The sequence below is a fragment of the Salarias fasciatus genome, chromosome 16 (assembly GCF_902148845.1).
Source record: "Salarias fasciatus chromosome 16, fSalaFa1.1, whole genome shotgun sequence".
Lineage (NCBI taxonomy): Eukaryota > Metazoa > Chordata > Actinopteri > Blenniiformes > Blenniidae > Salarias > Salarias fasciatus.
The window spans coordinates 25,843,707-25,865,003 of NC_043760.1; the positions used below are offsets into that span (position 1 = coordinate 25,843,707).

General features: G+C 38.8%; 1 protein-coding gene across 1 annotated transcript in view; it reads right to left on the bottom strand.

Annotated features, from left to right (window-relative positions):
• Positions 1-21,297, bottom strand: part of LOC115403021 (uncharacterized protein DDB_G0284459-like) — a 58,009-nt gene that overhangs the window by 24,168 nt on the left and 12,544 nt on the right. Inside the window, exons 3-13 of the mRNA XM_030111770.1 lie at positions 15,919-16,188; positions 15,515-15,607; positions 14,874-14,984; positions 14,607-14,648; positions 13,833-14,033; positions 13,371-13,481; positions 10,386-11,162; positions 10,178-10,270; positions 8,735-8,785; positions 7,821-7,868; positions 2,136-2,183 (exon numbers count right to left, since the gene is read on the bottom strand). Coding sequence (XP_029967630.1) covers positions 2,136-2,183; positions 7,821-7,868; positions 8,735-8,785; positions 10,178-10,270; positions 10,386-11,162; positions 13,371-13,481; positions 13,833-14,033; positions 14,607-14,648; positions 14,874-14,984; positions 15,515-15,607; positions 15,919-16,188 — 1,845 coding nt within the window. The remainder of the gene's footprint in view (positions 1-2,135; positions 2,184-7,820; positions 7,869-8,734; positions 8,786-10,177; positions 10,271-10,385; positions 11,163-13,370; positions 13,482-13,832; positions 14,034-14,606; positions 14,649-14,873; positions 14,985-15,514; positions 15,608-15,918; positions 16,189-21,297) is intronic.

The following is a 21,297-nucleotide window of genomic DNA, read 5'->3' on the forward strand; positions in this document are numbered from 1 at the left end:
CTTGATTTTGAAGCAGTAAAATTTACTTAAAAAGTGCTAGTGCAAATTGTTACGAGGATTTTTTTAAGTAAATCTTAAAAGTTATTTTTTTCAGTGCACAAAGAGATCAGATATGCGAGTAATGTGACACACACGCACACACACACACACACACACACACACACACACACGTTGAAACATTGCAGATTTAACTTAATTATCTGGTGATATCAACTGTTTTATTACTTCATGGAAGGAAAAAAACTGGGCTTAAAAAATTGGGCTTAAATAGACCGGCCTTCCCTGCAGCATCACATCGTTCAAACATTGGATGGTTCAAATCCCACATCTCTCAGTGTTTTTCAATATGACACTATAAACAATGAAAATGCATGCAGTACCAAAGTTAAAAGACAGAATAAATCATTTTGTGCAGTAAACTGTAAATTTTGTGGGTTGATTACATGTTCACAAGTTATACAATTAATCACGATTCATTATGGTCAGATTTGTGTATAGAGGATTTATCTTTGTTATCTTGTGATGTCGATTGTTTCATGCAAAAAAGAAAATGTATTATTATCTTTTGTCCTTTCAAAATTTTTTGTTTTTTTCACATTGGCTATAAAAAGTGAAACAACAGAAAAAGTTTAGTACACATAATTATGAGAAATATTAATTATATTTAGTGAACATTTAGTGAATTATATTTAGCTCCTGGTGTGATGGACAGTGGTAACAGTAACCTGTAGGCCAGTCCAGTCACATGGGAGACATCAGTGAGCAGATTATAGTGAGAGAGAATGAGGGGAACACAAATGACACAACTATCATCCTATTCCATCTTCAATAGAGAACTTTGTGTATTTACTCTCTTACTTTTAACAATTAAAAAACATATCACTGCTCACTCCTACAGTTCGAGAATAGAAAGTGGTATTATTGGAAACTAGAAATTGGCACTCAGAGAGCGCAGACCTCCGCCACAGCTCAAATCAGTCACCAACAACCATAAGAACACCATATATAATCACACAACATTGTGATGGGGGTGTGATCGGAGCAGAGCGCTGCAGCGTGCGGTGCCTCTCTCTGTCGCCCTCTCTCCCTGTGTGTGTGTGTGTGTGTGTGTGTGTGTGTGTGTGTGTGTGTGTGTGTGTGTGTGTGTGTGTGTGTGTGTGTGTGTGTTCATCTGAAAAGGAAAACCGAAAAGCAACATAAATTATGTTATTTTACTTCATTTTAATTTGAAAATTTACCGGATTCTGTCGTGTTTTCCGTTCCCGACCTCCTGTGTGGTGCGATCTGCTCTGTCCAGCTTTACAACTGGCAGTGCACGGCGCGCGAGGCTCGCGGAGAAAATAGAGAGCAGCAGAGCGGCTGCGGTCCACGGCGCGAGCTGCTACGCACGCGGCGGTCCCCCGCGCCTCCTGTAACCGTCAGATAGGTTAACAGGGGCGCCGATCTGACAGTCGGTGCGCGGCGCTTCCCACTTCCGCGTCGGAGGCGGCGCGTCCTGTGTGAACTAGGCGTTTGTCGCCCCCTGTCGGCGGGCCTGCCCGACCATGTGAAAGACTCCCTATCTCTCAATGATAAAGAATCCTTTAAAAAATTCCTGGATCCAGACAGTGATCCGGATCATAACCAAAATGTAATCAATTCTAAGTGAGCCCTTTCCACAAAGTTTCATTGCAATCCGTCCATTATTTTTTCCGGGATCTTGCTAACAAACCAACCAACAAACCGACATGATTACATAACCTCCTGGCGGAGGTAATAATGCTGGCGTGTTCTCACACTGTTCTGACAGCTCAGCTGTTCCTTCCTACTGACAGGATCAACCCCTCCATCACCACTGGCTCCTGCTCTGCTTCTGACACTAAATCACATAATGCTCCAAATTCTCAGCACAAATCTCCCCTTTTCATAGAGCCTTCTAATCAGTCTGGTCAGTTCCATTAATGTAGAGCTGAACATCAAGTATCTCCAGGCCATGTTTCACATGGAGCAGGTCTGCACCGTACTCTTCATCAGTAATATATTACTTGAAAGTCAAAGGTTGCACAACACCGGCCTGTGCAAGCAGAATTTACTTTCCCAACACTGATCTTCATCATATTCAAAACAATAATATGATCGATCCTGCGATGTCCTACCTGCCCCATCTGGACCGCTGCTTGATGCTGCACCTTCTTTCCCAGGGCCTAAAAAACAAGGTTTTCCAGTTATTTAGCATCTCATCACAGCACTGTTTATCATTAACATAATGTTTTAAAATATATTCTGGTTATAAATATGTCATGAATAAACATGATACTACTGCTCAGCGACCCATACATAACACACACACCTGTGATAATATATTGCTAGAAGGCTCAGCTTCACCTCACGATTTATACAAACTGCAGAATATTAATATGTACTCCCTGAGTGTGGTCAGGATTCCTTCCTGCAACAAAATGTCATGTATGCTCAAAGATTCTGACCATAGCGCCACCTGATGGCTACAGGAGGCGTGCACCATAAGCATGACGCAGTCAGCCTGAGTGAGCCTGTCAGCCTGAGCTCAGGGCAACAATACCCTCTCTGTACAGATACTCATCTGTTTGATGGTAGAGTGTCAAAAAAACAGCCAATTGTGAAACTGCTGGACTCCGAGCTGGTGAGTTGTCTGTATTTTCAGAAATTCAAGCCAAATAATAACATTTTTCAACTTGAATATCTTTGAGCCCATTGACAACTCTTCTTACACATACACAAATTTAAATGCAGGGCAGCAGAATTTTTACACATTTGAAAGCCCAATTACGGACAGACAACTTTTAAAGATTGACAAATTCTTTTACATATTGACAACTCTCATACTGGACAGACAGACTGAGAAACAGACAGAGAACTCTAAATATGCACTGCCAAATAGTTTTGCAACAATAATGCCCCCCAAAAAAAGCATTACAAGAGAGGTAAATCATAATAATACTTTCACAGAAAGTACACTGAGAAAAAAGATTCAGCAGAATTTACCACTTGTAAAGTTCTGACCTGACTCTTTGTTAATTTTTCCTTTATCAGGGTCACATTTGTTTTCTTCTGAAACACAAATCATCATCGACCAGAAAGGAGAGATCTCAACTTAAAAAAGTCACAGAAATTGTGTCATTGTCCAAAGTGTTTGGACAGTCAGTTGATTTATCTCATAAGTTTCATGACAGACCTTCACCTTCAATAAATGTCTGAGAAATTAAGAGTTATGTGTTAATTCACAAGTTAGGAAAACACCAAGGGCCCTAACTTGGTAGACTCCGCCGAATCCGCCCGCTGTCAGCGGAGCGCAAAGTGCGCCGTCGGCGGATAAAGTCAACGGGGCATGACCAGAAAATTGTCCTAATTTCGTGAACCAGGCGCAGTCACGCCCCCATCCCGCCCACCTGCGCAGGTGGCGCAAGAGAGAGGAGAGAAAGTGGGTTTAACCCAGCTGAGCGCAATTTGACCAATCAAATGAACACCTCTCCTTTTTTTCAAATGCACTGCAGCAAAGGACACTGCTATATTAACATGATGAAATACATTTTATTTCCTGGCCTCAATACTAAACCATAGTGGAGCAACAATGTATATGACTGCATTTTGAAATAAATAATCTCTTGTAGAGCTTGGGGAGCCAGACAAATGAAATAAAAATGCAGACACCCTGCATTTAGCGGCTACATACAGACTTTGTAGGGAAAGGGGAAATCTGTTTTTATTTGTGTGCATCATAACTCTTAAAGATACATTTGGGAAAGCACAAAGAATTACAGGTGTCTGCGAGCCAATCACTCAGCGCAGCTGCACAGCAGAGCTGGGTGAGTCTACTTAGGACTGCTGGTTCAGTTGTCATCAGATCTATGTCCTCTGAAATGATTCCCTATAATTCCTATCACACACATGGCATTCCGGCCATCCCAGACGAAGGATAATCATTTATGAGAGAATGGTGGCGACATCTGCTATCTGCTCCGTCCTCCGCTCTGCTTCACGTGTTGCCAGCATTCTTACCCCCCTCCAAAGGTCGCTATGGTCAGCCAGGCTGTCATATGCAGTGTTTTTGCGCAGGAGCACACCAACAGGTTGCTTTTCTGTAATCTAATGCATTAGAAATTAAGGTAAAGAAACAAAATATTAAATCAAGAGGATCAGCAAAACTTCTGCCTCATATCTGCTTTATTAATGCCACAAATCAGGTTTTAAAATGTATTGAACTTTTTACAGTGCTCATTTGCGCAGCGTACCTCTCACTCACACTCCGCGCACTCGTTTCCCTGATACACACGCACACACACACCAACACACACAAAATAGTTGTATTATTAACCGTCAATAATAATCAGGAACATATTAAAATTAGTAAAATAAGTCTCCCCGGCTGCGCACCAGGACGGACACCTTCCCACACCGACCCGTCCTCACCCTGCTCATTTTATTCTGGGACTGCAGGCTCAACAGGACAAAGGTATTTATTCAGAAAATATGTTCGTTCTAAAATTAATTTTTGGAAACGAAAAATACATGGTTTGCTGTACTTTAATGGAGGATATAATATTTTACCTGAATCTGTAATTGGCACCTCTGGAGACGCTGCAGTGCCCCTGCTGTCAATACCGTGTTCACTGTTGTGCTCAGATTTATTACATTAGTTTAAAAAATAATAATAATAATAATAATTTTACACCATTTTATGTTATTATTATTTAGTTGTAAACTGACAGTAGCCTACAGTAATTCTCTACCTGGAGGTGACGCGTGAGCGCTTCCATGCGCCACTGCAGGTTCTACGCTGGACTGTACAGCAGCTGGAGGTCGGTCGGGAATTTTTGGGGCAGCAGCATTATATTTGTTTCGCTGTTTGGCCCGCGACTGTTCTGACTCTGATTCAGAACATTCCTCCTCTTCACTCCAGTCAAGATCGCTGATGTCCGACACGTCTCCGCCATCCGATTCCCCCTCACTGACCTCCTGTATCATTGCTAAAGCTTCTTCTACCTTATATCTCTTATTTATGCTTGTTTTTACTATCTTTCTTTTGGGATTTGCTTGATATTTTTGGTCATCTGTCTGATTGTCTGCTGTCAGAGCTAGCCCCCTGTTCAGATGCGCGCATGAACCAAAACAAATCAATCACAGAATAAAAAAAAAGCCCCGTGAAGTGCATCTTTTTAATCAGTTTAATAATAATAATAATAATAATAATAATAATAATAATAATAATAATAAACAAATAAATAATACGTCTCACAGACCGCTGTTGGCCTTTGGAGGTATAAATGCTTTGTAATATTATTTGTGTCATTGTTAGGACCTTATTTGCTTCAGAAAAACATATAAGACACATATTTAGGAAAAGTCAAAGAATTAGAGGACAGGGGAATTATTTTTAACAGATTTATATGAATTCTAAAAACCCAAATGGTCTGTCAGATCGTCTTGGATGTTCTAGTGCTAAAGAAGATAATAAAAACAATTATGTGGTTCATGAGTGATTTTGTGTATCTTTCATGACACTGACAAGCTGAAACCCTGCCTCTGAGGTTTTCTCAGACAAATTATCATCAGATCCTCCTCCCCAGCCTGCTCACACCTTCTGCACGAAACTCTCACTGCGCCAGCTGATTCTGTCGAGCCCTCCCCCTGGTGCGCCGCCACGCCCATCTCGGGCGTGGCGGCGCAAGTGCAGCAGACCGATCAGAAACCCTCTTCTGCGCCTGTCGAAAATAGGAATGCGCTGCCTCCGCCGCTGATCATCGCTAAGTTGCGCCGTCAAATCAGAGCCTCCAATCTCTAAATAACTCAGAGAAGGTCTGGGAGAAAGTGCTGTGATCTAAACCAAATTTGACTGATTTGACATTAAAGCTAGGGTTGGCGATCTTGGAAAGCTAGCGTTAGCACGTAGCATCTCCCCAAGGCTCCGCCAAGCTAGCTCCGCCCAGCTTCCACCCCATTGGAGGAGCTCCCGTTGGGAGCGGAGACGTTCGCGGCGCGCGCGGCGCTTCCGCGTTCCTGGCGTAACCTGTCCTCAGCGCTTCGTTTCTTCGTTTTTCTTTATTTGCACTACACCAAGTAATGGCGCACTCAACAGTAAGTAAACCCCCAAACATTCGTCTCCGCTATTCTGCAACGATGCTCCGTCCTTCTATGCGCGCTCTGAACCAGGGTCAGTGCACGCGTACATGTTCGCGCAGGGGGCAGGTCGAATGGCGAAGGGATTTGATTGGTTTAAAAAAAGGTGTCCCGTCAAGACGATTGGTTGCTGTTTTTCCCGTTTTACTCCTGCTGTAGAGAGTGGATATTTTCCAAACTACTTTAAAAACACACTATGAATATTTTCCCATCGGGTCATAAAGATCATTTTAACCAGTATTTAGAAAAATGTATCTCATTCAAATTGCCAACCCTAGCTTTAACTTGACCCGCTGTGTTTGGAGGATGAATAAATACCAGTATGATCCCAAGAACACCAGACTCACAGTCGAGCATGGAGGTGGAAACATCATGTTTTGGGGCTGTTTTTCTGCAAATGGTTCAGGGCAACTTCACCACATTGAGGGGTCAATGAACGAAACCAAGTCTGGGATGAAAAGCTGGACTCAGGAACAGGGCTGGAGTGGCTCTAATTTCCAGCCCTGGAGTTTCATACCTCAGACCGGCCCTCTTTAGATCCATACTTATTGAACTCACGTCATTATATTCTTACATGTGAAACTTACAATAACAATGTTCTGTAAAGCCTTGTCATGCAGTGTATTTTTCTAAAACATTTCAAATTTATTGCAAGTGAGGGTTGCTTCACAATGGAAATTTATTTCAACACAAGTGCACCAACATATTATGATACACATCCTTTTTGTAATAATTTCAGAATCGATATTTCAAATGAATGTGATCAAATATCCAAACCTTAAAAATGAAATAAAACCATTAAACACAAAATTGAAATTTGGTGAAAAAAAGTACTCTCTTATAACACTATCATCTGTTTTTCACAGAAGAATGATCAACCCTAAAACATCAATAACCTCCTGAGCAGTGTTCTGGTCTCTGACACTTTGTTTGTGACAATATCATCGTCCAAAGACAAAGGATTTCTTTCTCAGTGAACATGAACATAAATTCCTCAAGTTTCTTCTGGGTCAAAATGCTCCTGAGTCTGTTTTTAATGAATTTTACTGTTTAGAAACTTTTCTCCCAGGATACTGGTGTGATGGACAGTGGTAACAGTAACCTGTAGGCCAGTCCAGTCACATGGGAGACATCAGTGAGCAGATTATACTGAGAGAGAATGAGGGGAACACAAATGACACAACTATCATCCTATTCCATCTTCAATAGAGGACTTTGTGTATTTACTCTCTTACTTTAATTAATTGTAAACATATCACTGCTCACTCCTACGGTTCCAGTATAGGAAGTGGTATTATTGGAAACAATGCTGGCTTGTTCTCACACTGTTCTGACAGCTCAGCTGTTCCTTCCTACTGACAGGATCAACCCTCCATCACCACTGGCTCTTGCTCTGCTTCTGACACTAAATCACATAATGCTCCAAATTCTCAGCACAAATCTCCCCTTTTATAGAGCCTTCTAATCAGTTTGGTCAGTTCCATTAATGGAGAGCTGAACCATCAAGTATCTCCAGGCCATGTTTCACATGGAGCAGGTCTGCACTGTACTCTTCATCAGTAATATATTACTTGAAAGTCAATGGTTGCACAACACTGGCCTGTGCAAGTGATATTTTACTTTCCCAACACTGATCTTCATTATAGTCAAAACAATAACATGATCGATCCTGTGATCAGTCCTACCTGTCCCCTCTGCACCGCTGCTTGATGCTGCACCTTCTTTCCCAGGGCCTAAAAAACAAGGTTTTCCAGTTATGTAGCATCTCATCACACTTTTGTTTATCATTTACATAATGTTTTAAAATATATTCTGGTTATAAATATGTCTTGAAAAAACATGATATCACTGCACAACGACCCATACGTAACCCACACCTGTGATAATATATTGCTAGAAGGCTCAGCTTCACCTCACGATTTATACAAACTGCAGAATATTAATATGGACTCCCTGAGTGTGGTCAGGATTCCTTCCTGCACCAAAATGTCATGTTTGCTCAAAGATTCTGACCATAGCGCCACCTGATGGCTGCAGAAGGCGTGCACCATAAGCATGACGCAGTCAGCCTGAGTGAGCCTGTCAGCCTGAGCTCAGGGCACCAAGAAGCTCTCTGTACAGATACTCGTCTGTTTCATGGTAGAAGTGTAGCAAAAGACACGTGTTAAAAAAACAGCCAATAGTGAAACTGCTGGACTCCTAACTAGTGAATTTTCTGTATTGTCAGAACTTGAAGCTGAATATGAACATTTTTCAACCTGAATATCTTGGTGCGCATTGATAACTTTTATTACATGAACAAATTTAAATGCAGAGCAGCAGAATTTTTACACATTTGAAAGCCGAAATACAGACAGCTTTTGAAGATTGTGGTTCCCATTAACAAATTCTTTTACAAATTGACAACTCTCACTTTCTCTCTCACAGGTTGAGATGCAGACAGACAACTCTAAACACACTCTGATAAATAGTTTTGCAACAATAATATCCCCATATAATAAGCATTACGAGAGAGGTAAACCATAAACAACACTGTCACAGAATACTCAGTACACCGAGAAAAACATTCAGCAGAGTTTACCACTTGTAATGTTCTTACCTGGCTCTGTGCTGGCATTACTTTTGTGCTCAGGGTCACTTGTCTTTCCTCCTGAAACACAAATCATCATCTGTCATCGGAACCAGAAAGGAGAGATCTCAGCTTAAAAAAGTCACAGAAAGTGTTTTATTGTCCAAAGTGTTTGGATAGCCAATTTATTTATCTCAGAAGTTTATTGACAGACCTTCACCTTCAATAATTGTCTGAGAAATTTAGTCGTTACGTGTTTATATGTGATTATAGTTATGTGATTATATTTCAGTCATGGCTCACCTAATAGCTCACCTTTGGAGCTGAAGATGAACTTTTCACAACCTCTGAACATAACCTTGTCAAATCACAGTCTTTGTCATCATTCCAAATGTAAATCTGCCAATAACAAACTTTATCGGTCAGTTTTCTTAATTTCCTCAAAATATTGAACTGAGAACCTGTTTCTTCTGAGTCTTGTGGAGTGAACTCATTGTTCTCATGTGTGTGCCATGTGTTTACACCCTGACCTCTTAATAGTCACATCACTGCAGTCCTGGTTACTAAATGAAGTCTGTTTCTCACGATGTTTGAAGCCATGTATTAACGATGATATTTCAGTCATGGCTCTCCTGATAGCCTGTCAGTTATTGATGCTCTGTCCTTCATAATAAAGAATCCTTTTTCAGAATTAACTCATTTAAGTTTGTGTTCAGGAAGAAGCTCTCTCAAGCTGAACACTCCTCTGAACCAGGTTTTAGCTGTGCTGGTCTCGCCCTCACAGCCAAACGGAGCTGGATAGTCTGTTAACTGAGAAACCAGCTCCTGCTGAAACTGAACAAAAGCTTCAGAATATGTCTGTTGTTCTCAGCGTATTGGGAGAAGTTGAAGCTGTTCTATGCAGATTCAAAAATGTTTGAAATTCTTTTAACAAAATAAAATCCTGTTTTACATCTACATTTGGTTATAATACAAATTGTCTCAGTGTAACTTTTTCTAAATTGTGTTTGTCTGAGAAATGTTCTTTGAATGTAGATATTTTATCAGGGGAATTGAATCAAATATCTGCTATTGAAGACAATAAAACATCCACTGGTTAAAAAGTAATTTAGAGTACTTTGTCCTCTTAAGTATTTTTCTAACAGCAGTTCTTCTACCTTATAATTGAGAACAATTTACTCTTTCCACCTCTGTCTTTGACTGACTGATACACAGTATTGTCCTTTTCTGCCTGATCAACAGCTGCTGTGTCTGCAACATTTAGAGAGTGAGTAAGCTCATGAGGGAGTGAGTTTTCATGTTTTCACCCTTTGGGAACGCCGCTCTGCTGAGAGGTGTTTTCTTGACGATCTGCAACCTCTGATTCCCGTTCCCTAAGGAAGTGTGTCTGTCTGACTGTTGGCTCTGAACTGTGTGCTGCTTTTTCTTTCTGTTTGTGTTCAGGACTCAGGGAGGCTGTGTGCTTCATAATACCGTCTGACTGGATTTTCTCCTCCAAGCTTGACTCTCCAGCAGGGTTTTGAGAAGGTTCTCCACTGTCTGGAGGAGGAGAATCGATCACTTTATCTGAAACAGCGGTGGGAAAAAAGGAATCATATGAGCTTAAACATTGCTTCTAACTGGAAGCTTCTTATAACTGGTTAGCAGAAATAACTCTTTTCGTGCCGGTCTGCGTTCTGACCTGAGTTTGCACTATCAACATGTTCACTGGCATCAGCGTCTCTTTGTTCATCTTGTCTTTCACCTTCATCTCCTCCAGTCTCTTTGGAGTTTTTCTCAGACTGACTGCTGCGCCTGGAACTGACTTTGTCTTGTTTGTCAGTTTCATCAGTAGAGATACCAGCTGATTTTAAAGAGTCATGGCTTCCTTGTCTTGAGCTTCGTTGACTCTCAGGCTGCTGATTTTCTTCTTGATCGTCTTTAGTATTTTTTGTCTCTTCTTGTTTGCTGTTCTCTGGGTCGGGTTCATTTTCTATCTGTCCTGAAGTTTGCGTCTCTGTTGAAGATTCTCCGACTCCATCAGCAGCCAGACTCATCTCTGAGTCTTTGGCGTCTCCAGGTGTTGGATTTACAGGGACCTGGTCCTCTTGTTGACCAGCAGGTTTCTCTTTTGTGTCACTTGCCTCGTTGTCGCTGGTTGACTGACTGTTAGACACAGTGTTGTCCTTTTCTGCCTGATTAGCAGCTGCTGTATCTGCACCATTTGGGATATCAATACCTATATGAGGGATTTCAGGTTTTGACCCTTGGAGAACCTCCGTCTGCTGTTTTCCTTCCTCCAAGCTCGACTCTCCAGCAGGGTTTTGTGGAAGTTTTCCAGTGATTTGATCCGAGTTGTTGTCTTCCTTGTGTTTATCAATGCCACCCTCATCAGCTATGTTTGAAGAGTCCGGTGCAGGTGGAGACGGTGGTGTGGGAGCATGAGGTGGTTTACCATAAGGAGAATTGATGCCTTTATCTGAAACAGTGGTGGGAAAAATAGAAGCATATTAGCATAAACATTGCTTATCACTCTCAGCTTCTTATAACTGGTTAGCAGAAATAACTCTTCATGACGGTCTGCGCAACTCTGAGCTTCACTCTTCCCGCTCTTCCCCCGTTCCCTTACACCCAATGTCACAAACTTAACAGGACTATTTAGATTAAAGGTGCATATTTAGACATATTTTTTCGGTAACACTTTATTTGAAGCCCCCCTGTATAACACATTATAAGTACATTTATAAAGCATTATAATGCCATTATAACACGTGTAGCTATAAACATTCATAGATGATCACAATGCCAGAACCTAACTCTAACCCTAATCCTATGCTGTATAGTGAGTTGTAAAGCATTGTGATCATGTAGGAGTGTTTATAACAACTTTTCATGTGTTCTACCGGGTGCTTAAAGTGAAGTGTTACCATTTTTTCTTTTGTTGTTTTTGAGAATGGTTAGTAATTTAATGATAAAAATATCAGTGAATAACAAACTCTGAAGGTAAATGAAGACTTTGAGACGAGGAGAAGGGACACAGAGCATCTCTGAAGTCTTCACTGTTCACAACCTTATTCTTAAATGGATCATTTTACATCTTCAAAATTCTCCACACAAAACCCCATAATGACAACATGAAAGACATTTTCTCAAAATATTGAGAAATGTATAAAAAATAAAAACCTAAGAACTCCTTTGTCTTCATGACTGCTTCGTGCTCTGGCTGCACTGTCAGCAGAGGGACCTTATAGAGACGCTGTGAGTCTTTCCAAATCAAGTTCAACCAGCTGAATTCTCCACAGCTGGACTCCAGTGAAGCTGGAGAAACTTCTCAAGGATCACAGGATGTCTCCTTCAGACACAGAGGATGAGGCAGAATCCCCTCTGGACCGCTTCAGACCAGAATCCAGAGTTGATATGGATGAAAGTCCATTACTCTGTACAGTGTAAATATCAGAGTCAGCGGCTCCACCACTGGACTGTTTCCACTGTGTTTCCTCATCATTCAGAAAAAGAGAGCAGCTCTGCTCAACAGTGTGGACAGACTGATGTGTCTCAGCAGCTGGATGAATGGAAAGGAGGAATATTGATCTGTGTCTCAGCAGATTGGAATGTTGTTGAAGGTTCAAATATTAACATCTCAGTGGAATACGGTGATTTTTATGATATAAGATGAATGTGTTAGTGTTGCACTTTTGTTTCTCTCCAGATAATTCAATAATTTAATTGAATTATTGTTTTTGGTCATAACAGACAGATAGGCTGGCCTTTCTCTGAGCAAATTCCACACTTGTGAGTTATTTTCCATGTTTAACTGTCTACAATTAAAACTCATGCTCGACTTTAATTTAAAGATTCAGAATAAACCGTTTCTGTGCATTGAATTGGTGTTTAGTTATGTTGATTACAAGTTCACAAAGTACAGATTTAATCACAAATAGATCAGATATGTGAGTAATGTGACACGCGCACACACACACACACACACACACACACACACACACACACACACACACACACACGTTGAAACATTGCAGATTTAACTTAATTATCTGGTGATATCAACTGTTTTATTACTTCATGGAAGGAAAAAAACTGGGCTTAAAAAATTGGGCTTAAATAGACCGGCCTTCCCTGCAGCATCACATCTTTCAAACATTGGATGGTTCAAATCCCACATCTCTCAGTGTTTTTCAATATGACACTATAAACAATGAAAATGCATGCAGTACCAAAGTTAAAAGACAGAATAAATCATTTTGTGCAGTAAACTGTAAATTTTGTGCGTTGATTACATGTTCATAAATTATACAATTAATCACGATTAATTATGGTCAGATTGGTGGACAGAGGATTTATCTTTATCTTGTGATGTCGATTGTTTCATGCAAAAAAAAATTATTATTATCTTTTGTCCTTTCAAAATTTTCTACTGTTTTCTTCACATTATCTGTAAAAAGTGACACAACAGAAAAAGTTTTGTACACAGAATGATAAAAAATATAAATTATATTTAGTGAATCTGCAGTTTGTTTTTCCAAATGCTGTTTGTTTTAAAATTATTTCACATTCTGCTAAAAAAAAAAAAAAGTATTACAAAAGAGATAAATCATAAAGAATTCTTTCACGGAACACGGTGCACTTACAAAAAAGGTTCAGCAGACTTGACCACTTGTGACGTTCTCACCTGGCTCTGTGTCGTCATCCTCTTGAGCACAGTCTGGGGATTGCAGAGGAGACTGAGAGGTGGAAAGTCCACCATTTAAAGTTCTTTGCTCAGGGTCACTTCTGTTTTCCTCTGAAACACAAATCATCATCTGTCATCGGTACCAGAAAGGAGAGATCTCAACCTAAAAAAGTCACAGAAATTGTTTGATTGTCCAAATTGTTTGGAAAGTCAATTGATTTATCTCATCAGTTTATTGACAGACCTTCTAATTGTCTGAGATATTAATAGTTATGTGTTCATTTATAAGTTAGGAAAACACCACAATTTCCCAGTCAGAAATTAATAAAGTGATGCTTTTTTTTAACTGCAACCTCTGATTCCTGGACTGAGGAAGTGTGTCTGTCTGTTGTCTCTGAACTGTGTGCTGCTTTTTCTTTCTGTTGTGTTCAGAACTCGGTGAGGCTGTGTGCTTAATAATACCGTCCGACTGTTTTTTGTCCTCCAAGCTCGACTCTCCAGCAGGGTTTTGTGGAAGTTCTCCACTGACTTGATCCAAGTTGTTTTCTTTGTTCTGTTTATCGATGCCACCCTCTTGAGATGTGACTGAAAAGTTCAATTTCGATGGAGACAAAACTTTAGCAAGACCAGGAGGTTTAGCAGGAGTGGAATTCTCATGCTCATCTGAAAGTGGGAAAAATATATGTATATCAGCATAAAAACTGCTTGTAACTGTCAACCAGTTTATAGACGCTGTGAGTCTTTCCAAATCAAGTCCAACTGACTGAATTCTCCACAGCTGGACTCCAGTGAAGCTGGAGGAACTTCTCAAGGATGATCTGTGGAAACTGGAGGCACCTGAGCTCAAAGCTGTGAAAACTTTAGTACTTGTGATTTCCTAATTTTTGTTGCTTATCGAATACATTTGGAAAGAAAACTTCTTAATCTTGTCATCACATGTGTAAAATTTTGAGGAAAAAAGAATCAGATCCATTCTGAATTAAGGCTGTGATGTAAGAAAATGTAGAAAAAGACGAACACTGTGGATAGTTTTCAGACTCACTGCAGTCTGAGGAGAACAAGCAGAATCTACGAGCCTTTAGGATAAAAGATACACATTATTGGATTTTATACTGTTATAGATATATTAGATAGACAGAAAAACAGATAGACAGACACACACATACATACTGTACATATGACACACACTGATTTATCTTTATTACCTGGTAATGTCTAAAATTAAATAATTATTACCGATCATCTCTTGAAAATTTTGTGTCGTTTTCTTCACATCAACTGCAAGAAGACACAAAACAGTAAACAGAAGCTTCACACAGTGCAACAAAAATGATTATATTTAGTGAATCTATGATTTTTTTCAAAAGCTGGTTGTCCTGAATTTATATTACAGTCAATGAAAAAAATCATTACAAAAAGAAGTAAATCTTAAATAATATCTTCACAGAATACTCAGTACACTGAGAAAAAAGATTCAGACTTTACCACTTGCAAAGTTCTTACCCGACTCTGTGTCGTCGTTCTCTTCAGCAAAGCCTGCTGGTTGTGGAAGAGACTGAGAGGTGGGCTGTGTATTCAGTAAAGGATTTTGTTCAGGGTCACTTCTGTTTTGTTCTGAAACACAAATCATCATCTGTCATCAGTATCAGAAAGGAGAGATCTCAACTTAAACAAGTCACAGAAATTATTTTACTCTCTAAAGTGTTGGGATAGTCAACTGACTCATCTCATCAGTTTATTGACAGACCTTCACCTTTAATAATTGTCTGAAATGTTTAAAATTTACATGTTAATTTATAAGTTCGGAAAACACTCAGTGTTCAAACCCTTTGTGGGAACTGTTTCTGAAACAAGTTTGATGTGGCTGTCTGTCACAAAATCAGAAATGCTTTTGAGTTTGTTATCATTAACACCTCTGAGATCAATCCATAAATTGTCATCCTCTCCCATTTAAAACATCTTTGAAGCTGAATATGAACTTTTGACAACCTATGAACATAATAATTGTTGTCAAAGCACAGTTTGGTCATCATGGCGAAACTAAATCACTAAATAACAAATTCTGACTATATCTATCGGTCAGTTGTCTTCAGTTCCTGGACAATATCATATTTAAAACTGCTTCTCTGAGAGACATGTTTTACCTGGTTTACGTCGTCTTCGTTTCAGGAATAGCAGCAAAACCACCAGAAGGACAGCAACGACACACCCGACAATGATCCCAGTTAAACTCGTCTCTGCACAGAAACACAAAAATCAAAGTCATACACATCTCCATGCATTAAACCAACATTTGAGAAAAACTGTTTGAAAAAGAGACATTAATTTCATTAAAATTACTGATTATACAGCAGAGATGAACTTTCAATTTCCTTTTATACACCACATTCAAAAAGATTTTTAATCCAGCTGTCAGTGTCACCGTGTGTTGCTGTAACTAATCTCTGCAAAATATCTCTGCAAATTGCTGTCTGGAAATATACTTTCTGGAATGATAAAACTACATAAGGAGTGAGAATAAGGAGTGGTTTTCAGAGTGAAGTCTTACCAGAGTAGCAGCTCCTTGCAGAGAAAGTCGTCGTCTCTCTGGACATCGGGTTGCTCACAGTACAACTGTACTCTTCCTCATCATTCTCATCCCCCAGAGGGATTGTTAAATTTGGGCCGGGCTGCATGCTGCCACGCCAGCTCCATTCAAACTTCATTAAGGACTCAGAACGGCTGGATTCTGCAGAGCATTTCAGTGAGGCCCGGTTTCCAGATTCATCAGAGCTGGCGTCTTCTATCTCACAGGATATGGAAGGTTTGGATACTTTACCTGTACAGGTGCAAGATTATATTAAGAAGAAAAACAAGAACAAAAAAGATGGTAAATGCACTTCACAGAGTTTTTCCTGTTTTCTGAGACACTTTTCACTGCATTCACACACAAATATAACAGCCGCCATGCAAAGGAGCTTAAGCTTTAAGACATATGAACAAGTCCAACAATCCACTTCACCACCAAGCCAAAAGCACTTTAAATGTTATAGATAGTGATAGATGACAAATTAAGATTTGACATGAACACTGAGCACATTGTCAAACGTGGGCAGCAGCGTACCTACTTGTTAAGAAGGTTGAACTCTTTTAATGTGAACAAAACTATTTTAAATAATTTTTACTGCTCATTTATTGAGAGTTTACTCACATTTTCTTTTATCTGTTGGTTTCAATCCTTGTCTGTGAGGGACAAAAACAAACTGCAGAACATTGTCAAGACCTGCTCTAAAATCACAGGTGTTAAACTGAGGGACTTGCATTCTCTGTGGGAGCAGCAGGTGCTGAGTAAAGCACACAGCATCTTGGCTCAGCCTCTTCATCCTCTGGACTCCAGAGTTTATCTTGATGCCTTCTGGACGCCGGTATTTTGCTCCAGCTAGGAAAACTAATCGTTTTTCAAACTCCTTCGTGCCTTCTGCAATCAAATTATTGAATTCCAGCTCCTAAATTGTTATTGTATTGCTTGTTTTAATATTGTTCAACCTGAGTTCCACTTGTGGTTAAACTGAACTGTCTCATGTTGTATTTCATGTGAAACGACTCGAGATGTGCTGCAAACGAATTGCCCTTTGGGATCAATAAAGTTTTCTGAATCTGAATCTGAATCTGAATAACAAGCAGCAACATTTACACATAAATGCTACAAGTTGTGCTTAAATTGTGTGGGTGGAGGAAACTCGTAAATCAGCAGGAAACAGATCTTTTAAAAGACATTGAAATTCTCCATTCAATGAAAATAAAAAAGAAATTCAATTCAATAGATTATATTATTCAATGCTGTTTGCAAAAGATTCAATATTTCTAAATCTTGTTTCTAATTTAGAAATATATATTCTTTTTAAATTTCAGGCCACTTTATTTTAGCAACATTCACACTACAAGTTTCATTGCCATGTTAGTGTTTCGGTAATAAATGCTCTACTGTTTCATCTTACAGGGCGGACACCCAGTTCTGAAAACAAAGATTAAGCTATTCAATTAGATCTGGAGTTCTAGTCAAACGTCCACTGTATACCTCACTGCAAAACAATAAATCACAACAGCTGTAAATCCCACTGAGAAGTCAGCTGTCTTATTCTTCTTTACTGTTTGTAGATTATTGTTGGCATCGACACCTGGATAAAATTGTTGGTACTCTTTGAAAGAAAAATTCACAGTGGTCAGACTTGAATCTGACGAAAGTAATAATAATAAAAAATCTCCATCCAATGAAAATAAATAAGAAATTCAATGAAACACATTATATTATTGAATGTAGTTTGCAGAAGATTCAACATTTTTATTTTTTGTATTTGTATTTATTTGTTCATTTCAGGCAATTAGTCCACAATAATGCACAAGTAAAGGAAACAAATTCACAAGAGCAACAAACAATGTAACAAGTAACCAAATAACAGAAGATTTCATTATGCCTGAAAGGGAGTGGGCAGAAGAAAAATTATTTAATCCCACCCCCAATTATCCTTATTATAATCTGAAAAAAATTCTCACTTCCATAGTTGCATACACACTCTTAGAGATTAATTATTCATTGATTTGAATCTACATAACCAAAACTTTGAAACAAGGTAACGTTACCATTGGTAACAGATAACATATATATATATATATACTTGAATACAGTACACACTTGTATACCAACAATGGTAATGAACATTATACCAGGAATGGTAAAAAAAGAGCTTAAACACTCAGTAATGCTGATGTGAATTCAAGACCCACATTCTATATACTGTGACCAAACTGTACGTTTATATTGGAGTTTAAATCAATGAACATTTTGGCATTGCTTGTGTTGAGTGTCCAGGTTGTTCCACAACTTAACCCCACATACAGATACACAAAAATGTTTACGGGTAGATTTTGTTTCTGGTATTTTAAAATTTCCATACCCTCCTTAAATTATGGACTGTCTCTTTTAATTTGAAAAAATGTTGTATATTATTTGGCAATGTTTTATTAAATGCTTTGTACAGAATAATTGATGTGTTATATTTCACAAGATCATTGAATTTTAATAACTTAGACTGAATAAAAAGATTATGAGTATGTTCTGGAAATCTAGCCTTGTGTATGATCCGTACAGCTCGTTTCTGCATTATGACGAGGGGATATATTGCGCACTGGTAAGTATTCCCCCACACCTCCACACAATATGTGAGGTACGGGAGTACCAGAGTACAATACAGAGTACGGAGGGCATTTGCATCAAGGCATTGTTTTACTTTGTTTATAATATAGAGGCTTTTGGATATTTTTGTTTTTATGTTTGATATGTGCTTTCCAAGACAATTTATTATCAATTATGATACCTTAAAATTTATTCTCACAAACATTTTCAATTTCAGTACCTTCAATATCTATTTGCAGAAATGACTTTGTTGTAAAATAACCAAACATCGTTGCTTTAGTTTTACTTATATTTAGAGACAGTTTATTTATATCCCTCCAGTTTTTTTATTTTATTGAGTTCCATGTTCACAGTTTGTACAAGCTCGTTATAATCATTACTACGATAGAATATGTTTGTGCCATCTGCAAAAACAATGGGTTTTAGGGATTGAGATACATTACAAATATCATTGATATACACATTAAATAGTTTTGGCCCTAACACGGACCCCTCACTCTAAAAAGAAATGTCTAGACTCAACAAAAAAAATCAACGCAACAGTTTGCATTAGTCTTTTTAAGTTATGGCAACCTCAGAAATTACATTGAATCAACAAACTATATTACTTTGAGTGAATTCATTTTTTGTCATCAGTCAAAGATCATTTTAAGTACCGCTTACTTAATAAATGCAAGATTTTTAAATTGATAACTCAAATAAATTGGCTGCCCACTTTTAAGTTGTTGAAAGTTGTTAAGCCCAGTTTCTGTTGAACTTTAATGTTGTGAGTATTTGGGAATACGATGCTGTCATGGGCACTGTGGACTGATTCTGCCCAGGCAGTATCAGGCTATTAATTAACCCAGAGGCAACTGGGAACTGCTCTGTTGAACTCTATGAGCTTTGGAGTAGTAGCAGGACCAGATTAAATGCTCAGTACTTCTCATTCCAGGTTTGACACAAAAAGTAACTAAACTATTTAGATTAACTGAACAAGAACACAACCAAACACAACCACCAATAACGCTATTAACGTCAGAACATCGAAATAAATTATGAAATCAATGTTTAAATCTTGAATATCTCATCCCAAACTCCCATGATGCATTGCGGCACTACCATCATCATTGTTAAATTCTTCAAAGAGCCTGTTTCCTTTATGCTGTGACCAACACTCACCATGTCGATGTGGTGTCCTTACAAAAATGAATTTTAATCACAACGAAATGTTGCCTGTATCAAGGGTTTTCATCCTGCTAACCCACTGTCCAACTTGTCCAGGCATGTTGTGTGGCGAGAGGGAACTTAAAATTGTGAAGTCAACGTTGACAAAATCAAATTATCCAGCCAACTTGAACAACTTGAATTTTGTTTTAAACCCATCAACAATGAATTTTGAGTTCAAACTGCAAGCAAAATTAAGTTGATGTAATGTACTTTATCAAAATCAACTAATTACAATTTTTTACTTGGATCCATGAATTAAATCAAGTGGTGTTAAAAGCTCCTCTGAGTTACTTTTTAGAGCGCTGGGGGACACCACTAACGATGCCAAATTGCTCGGATATATGCTTCTCCATTTTTACAAACTGTACCTTTCCTGTCAAATAGCTTTTAATCCCGTCCCCAGCTACACCTCTAATCCCATATTTTTCCAGTTTATTTACTAAGATGAAGTGATTGATTGTGTCAAATGCTTTTTTGAGATCAATGAAAACACCAACTGCAATTTTTTTTCTGATTAAGTGCATTAGGAATTTCTTCGGTGGCTTCCATTAGTGCCATTGAGGTCGTTCGCTTGGCTCAAAAACAATACTGACCATCATTTATTATGTTATGTTTCTCCAGGAACTCATCAAGTCGAGAGTCAAAGAGTTTTTCAAGAATTTTTGAAAATTGTGGCAATAGTGAAATCGGTCTATAATTTGTGAAACAGTGTTTGTTCCCATTTTTGAGACTGGAATTACTTTTGCGATTTTCATTTTGTTTGGGAAACGGCCAGACTGAAATGATAAATTACAAATATATGTGAACGGTTTTGCAATATTAAAAATTACGTTTTTAAGAACATGTCAATATTATGATAGTCGGTGGAGAACTTATTTTTACATTTCAGTACTGTATTTATAACCTCCTGCTCATCTGTTGCCGAGAGAAACAGTGACATTGGGTTTTTCTTAATAAGGTTTAGATCATTCGTTCCATGATTTGAAATTGAGGCAGCCAACTCAGGGCTAGAGGTGTGCTGATACATTGATTATTAGATTAATCGTGATGCGACACATAATGATTCGATTACGATTCATAAATATTTAAAATCGATTATTTTTCATAATAACTAGACGCCAGGAGCACGGACGCCACTTGCGGAGCCAAAGTATTGTTCCTGCGCACCACCCGGACATCTGTAGTGACGGACCGGTTAATATGGCGACAGCTAGCTCTTTAGCTACAGTAACAGAGTGTGAGATTCATTCTTCTGGATTAAAAGCTAGTGCTAAATGCCAACACTGCTTTTGCTAAAGAGAAAATCATTCAAAGTTCTCGTCCACAACATATTCATCCAATAGATATTCGTCCATTTTACGCTACACTGGAACAAAAAGCACCGTGTAGCCTCATGTCGCCCTGGAAACAATGAGCCGTACTGCGCATGGCGCGGCGCCGTAAACAAAGCTTTCAGTTCAGAGGTAAACAAAACAGCCAAAACATTTATCTCTGTAATATGCCTGAAAGAAGTCCAGAGGCGTTTGGCAGCGTGACGATGTTTAT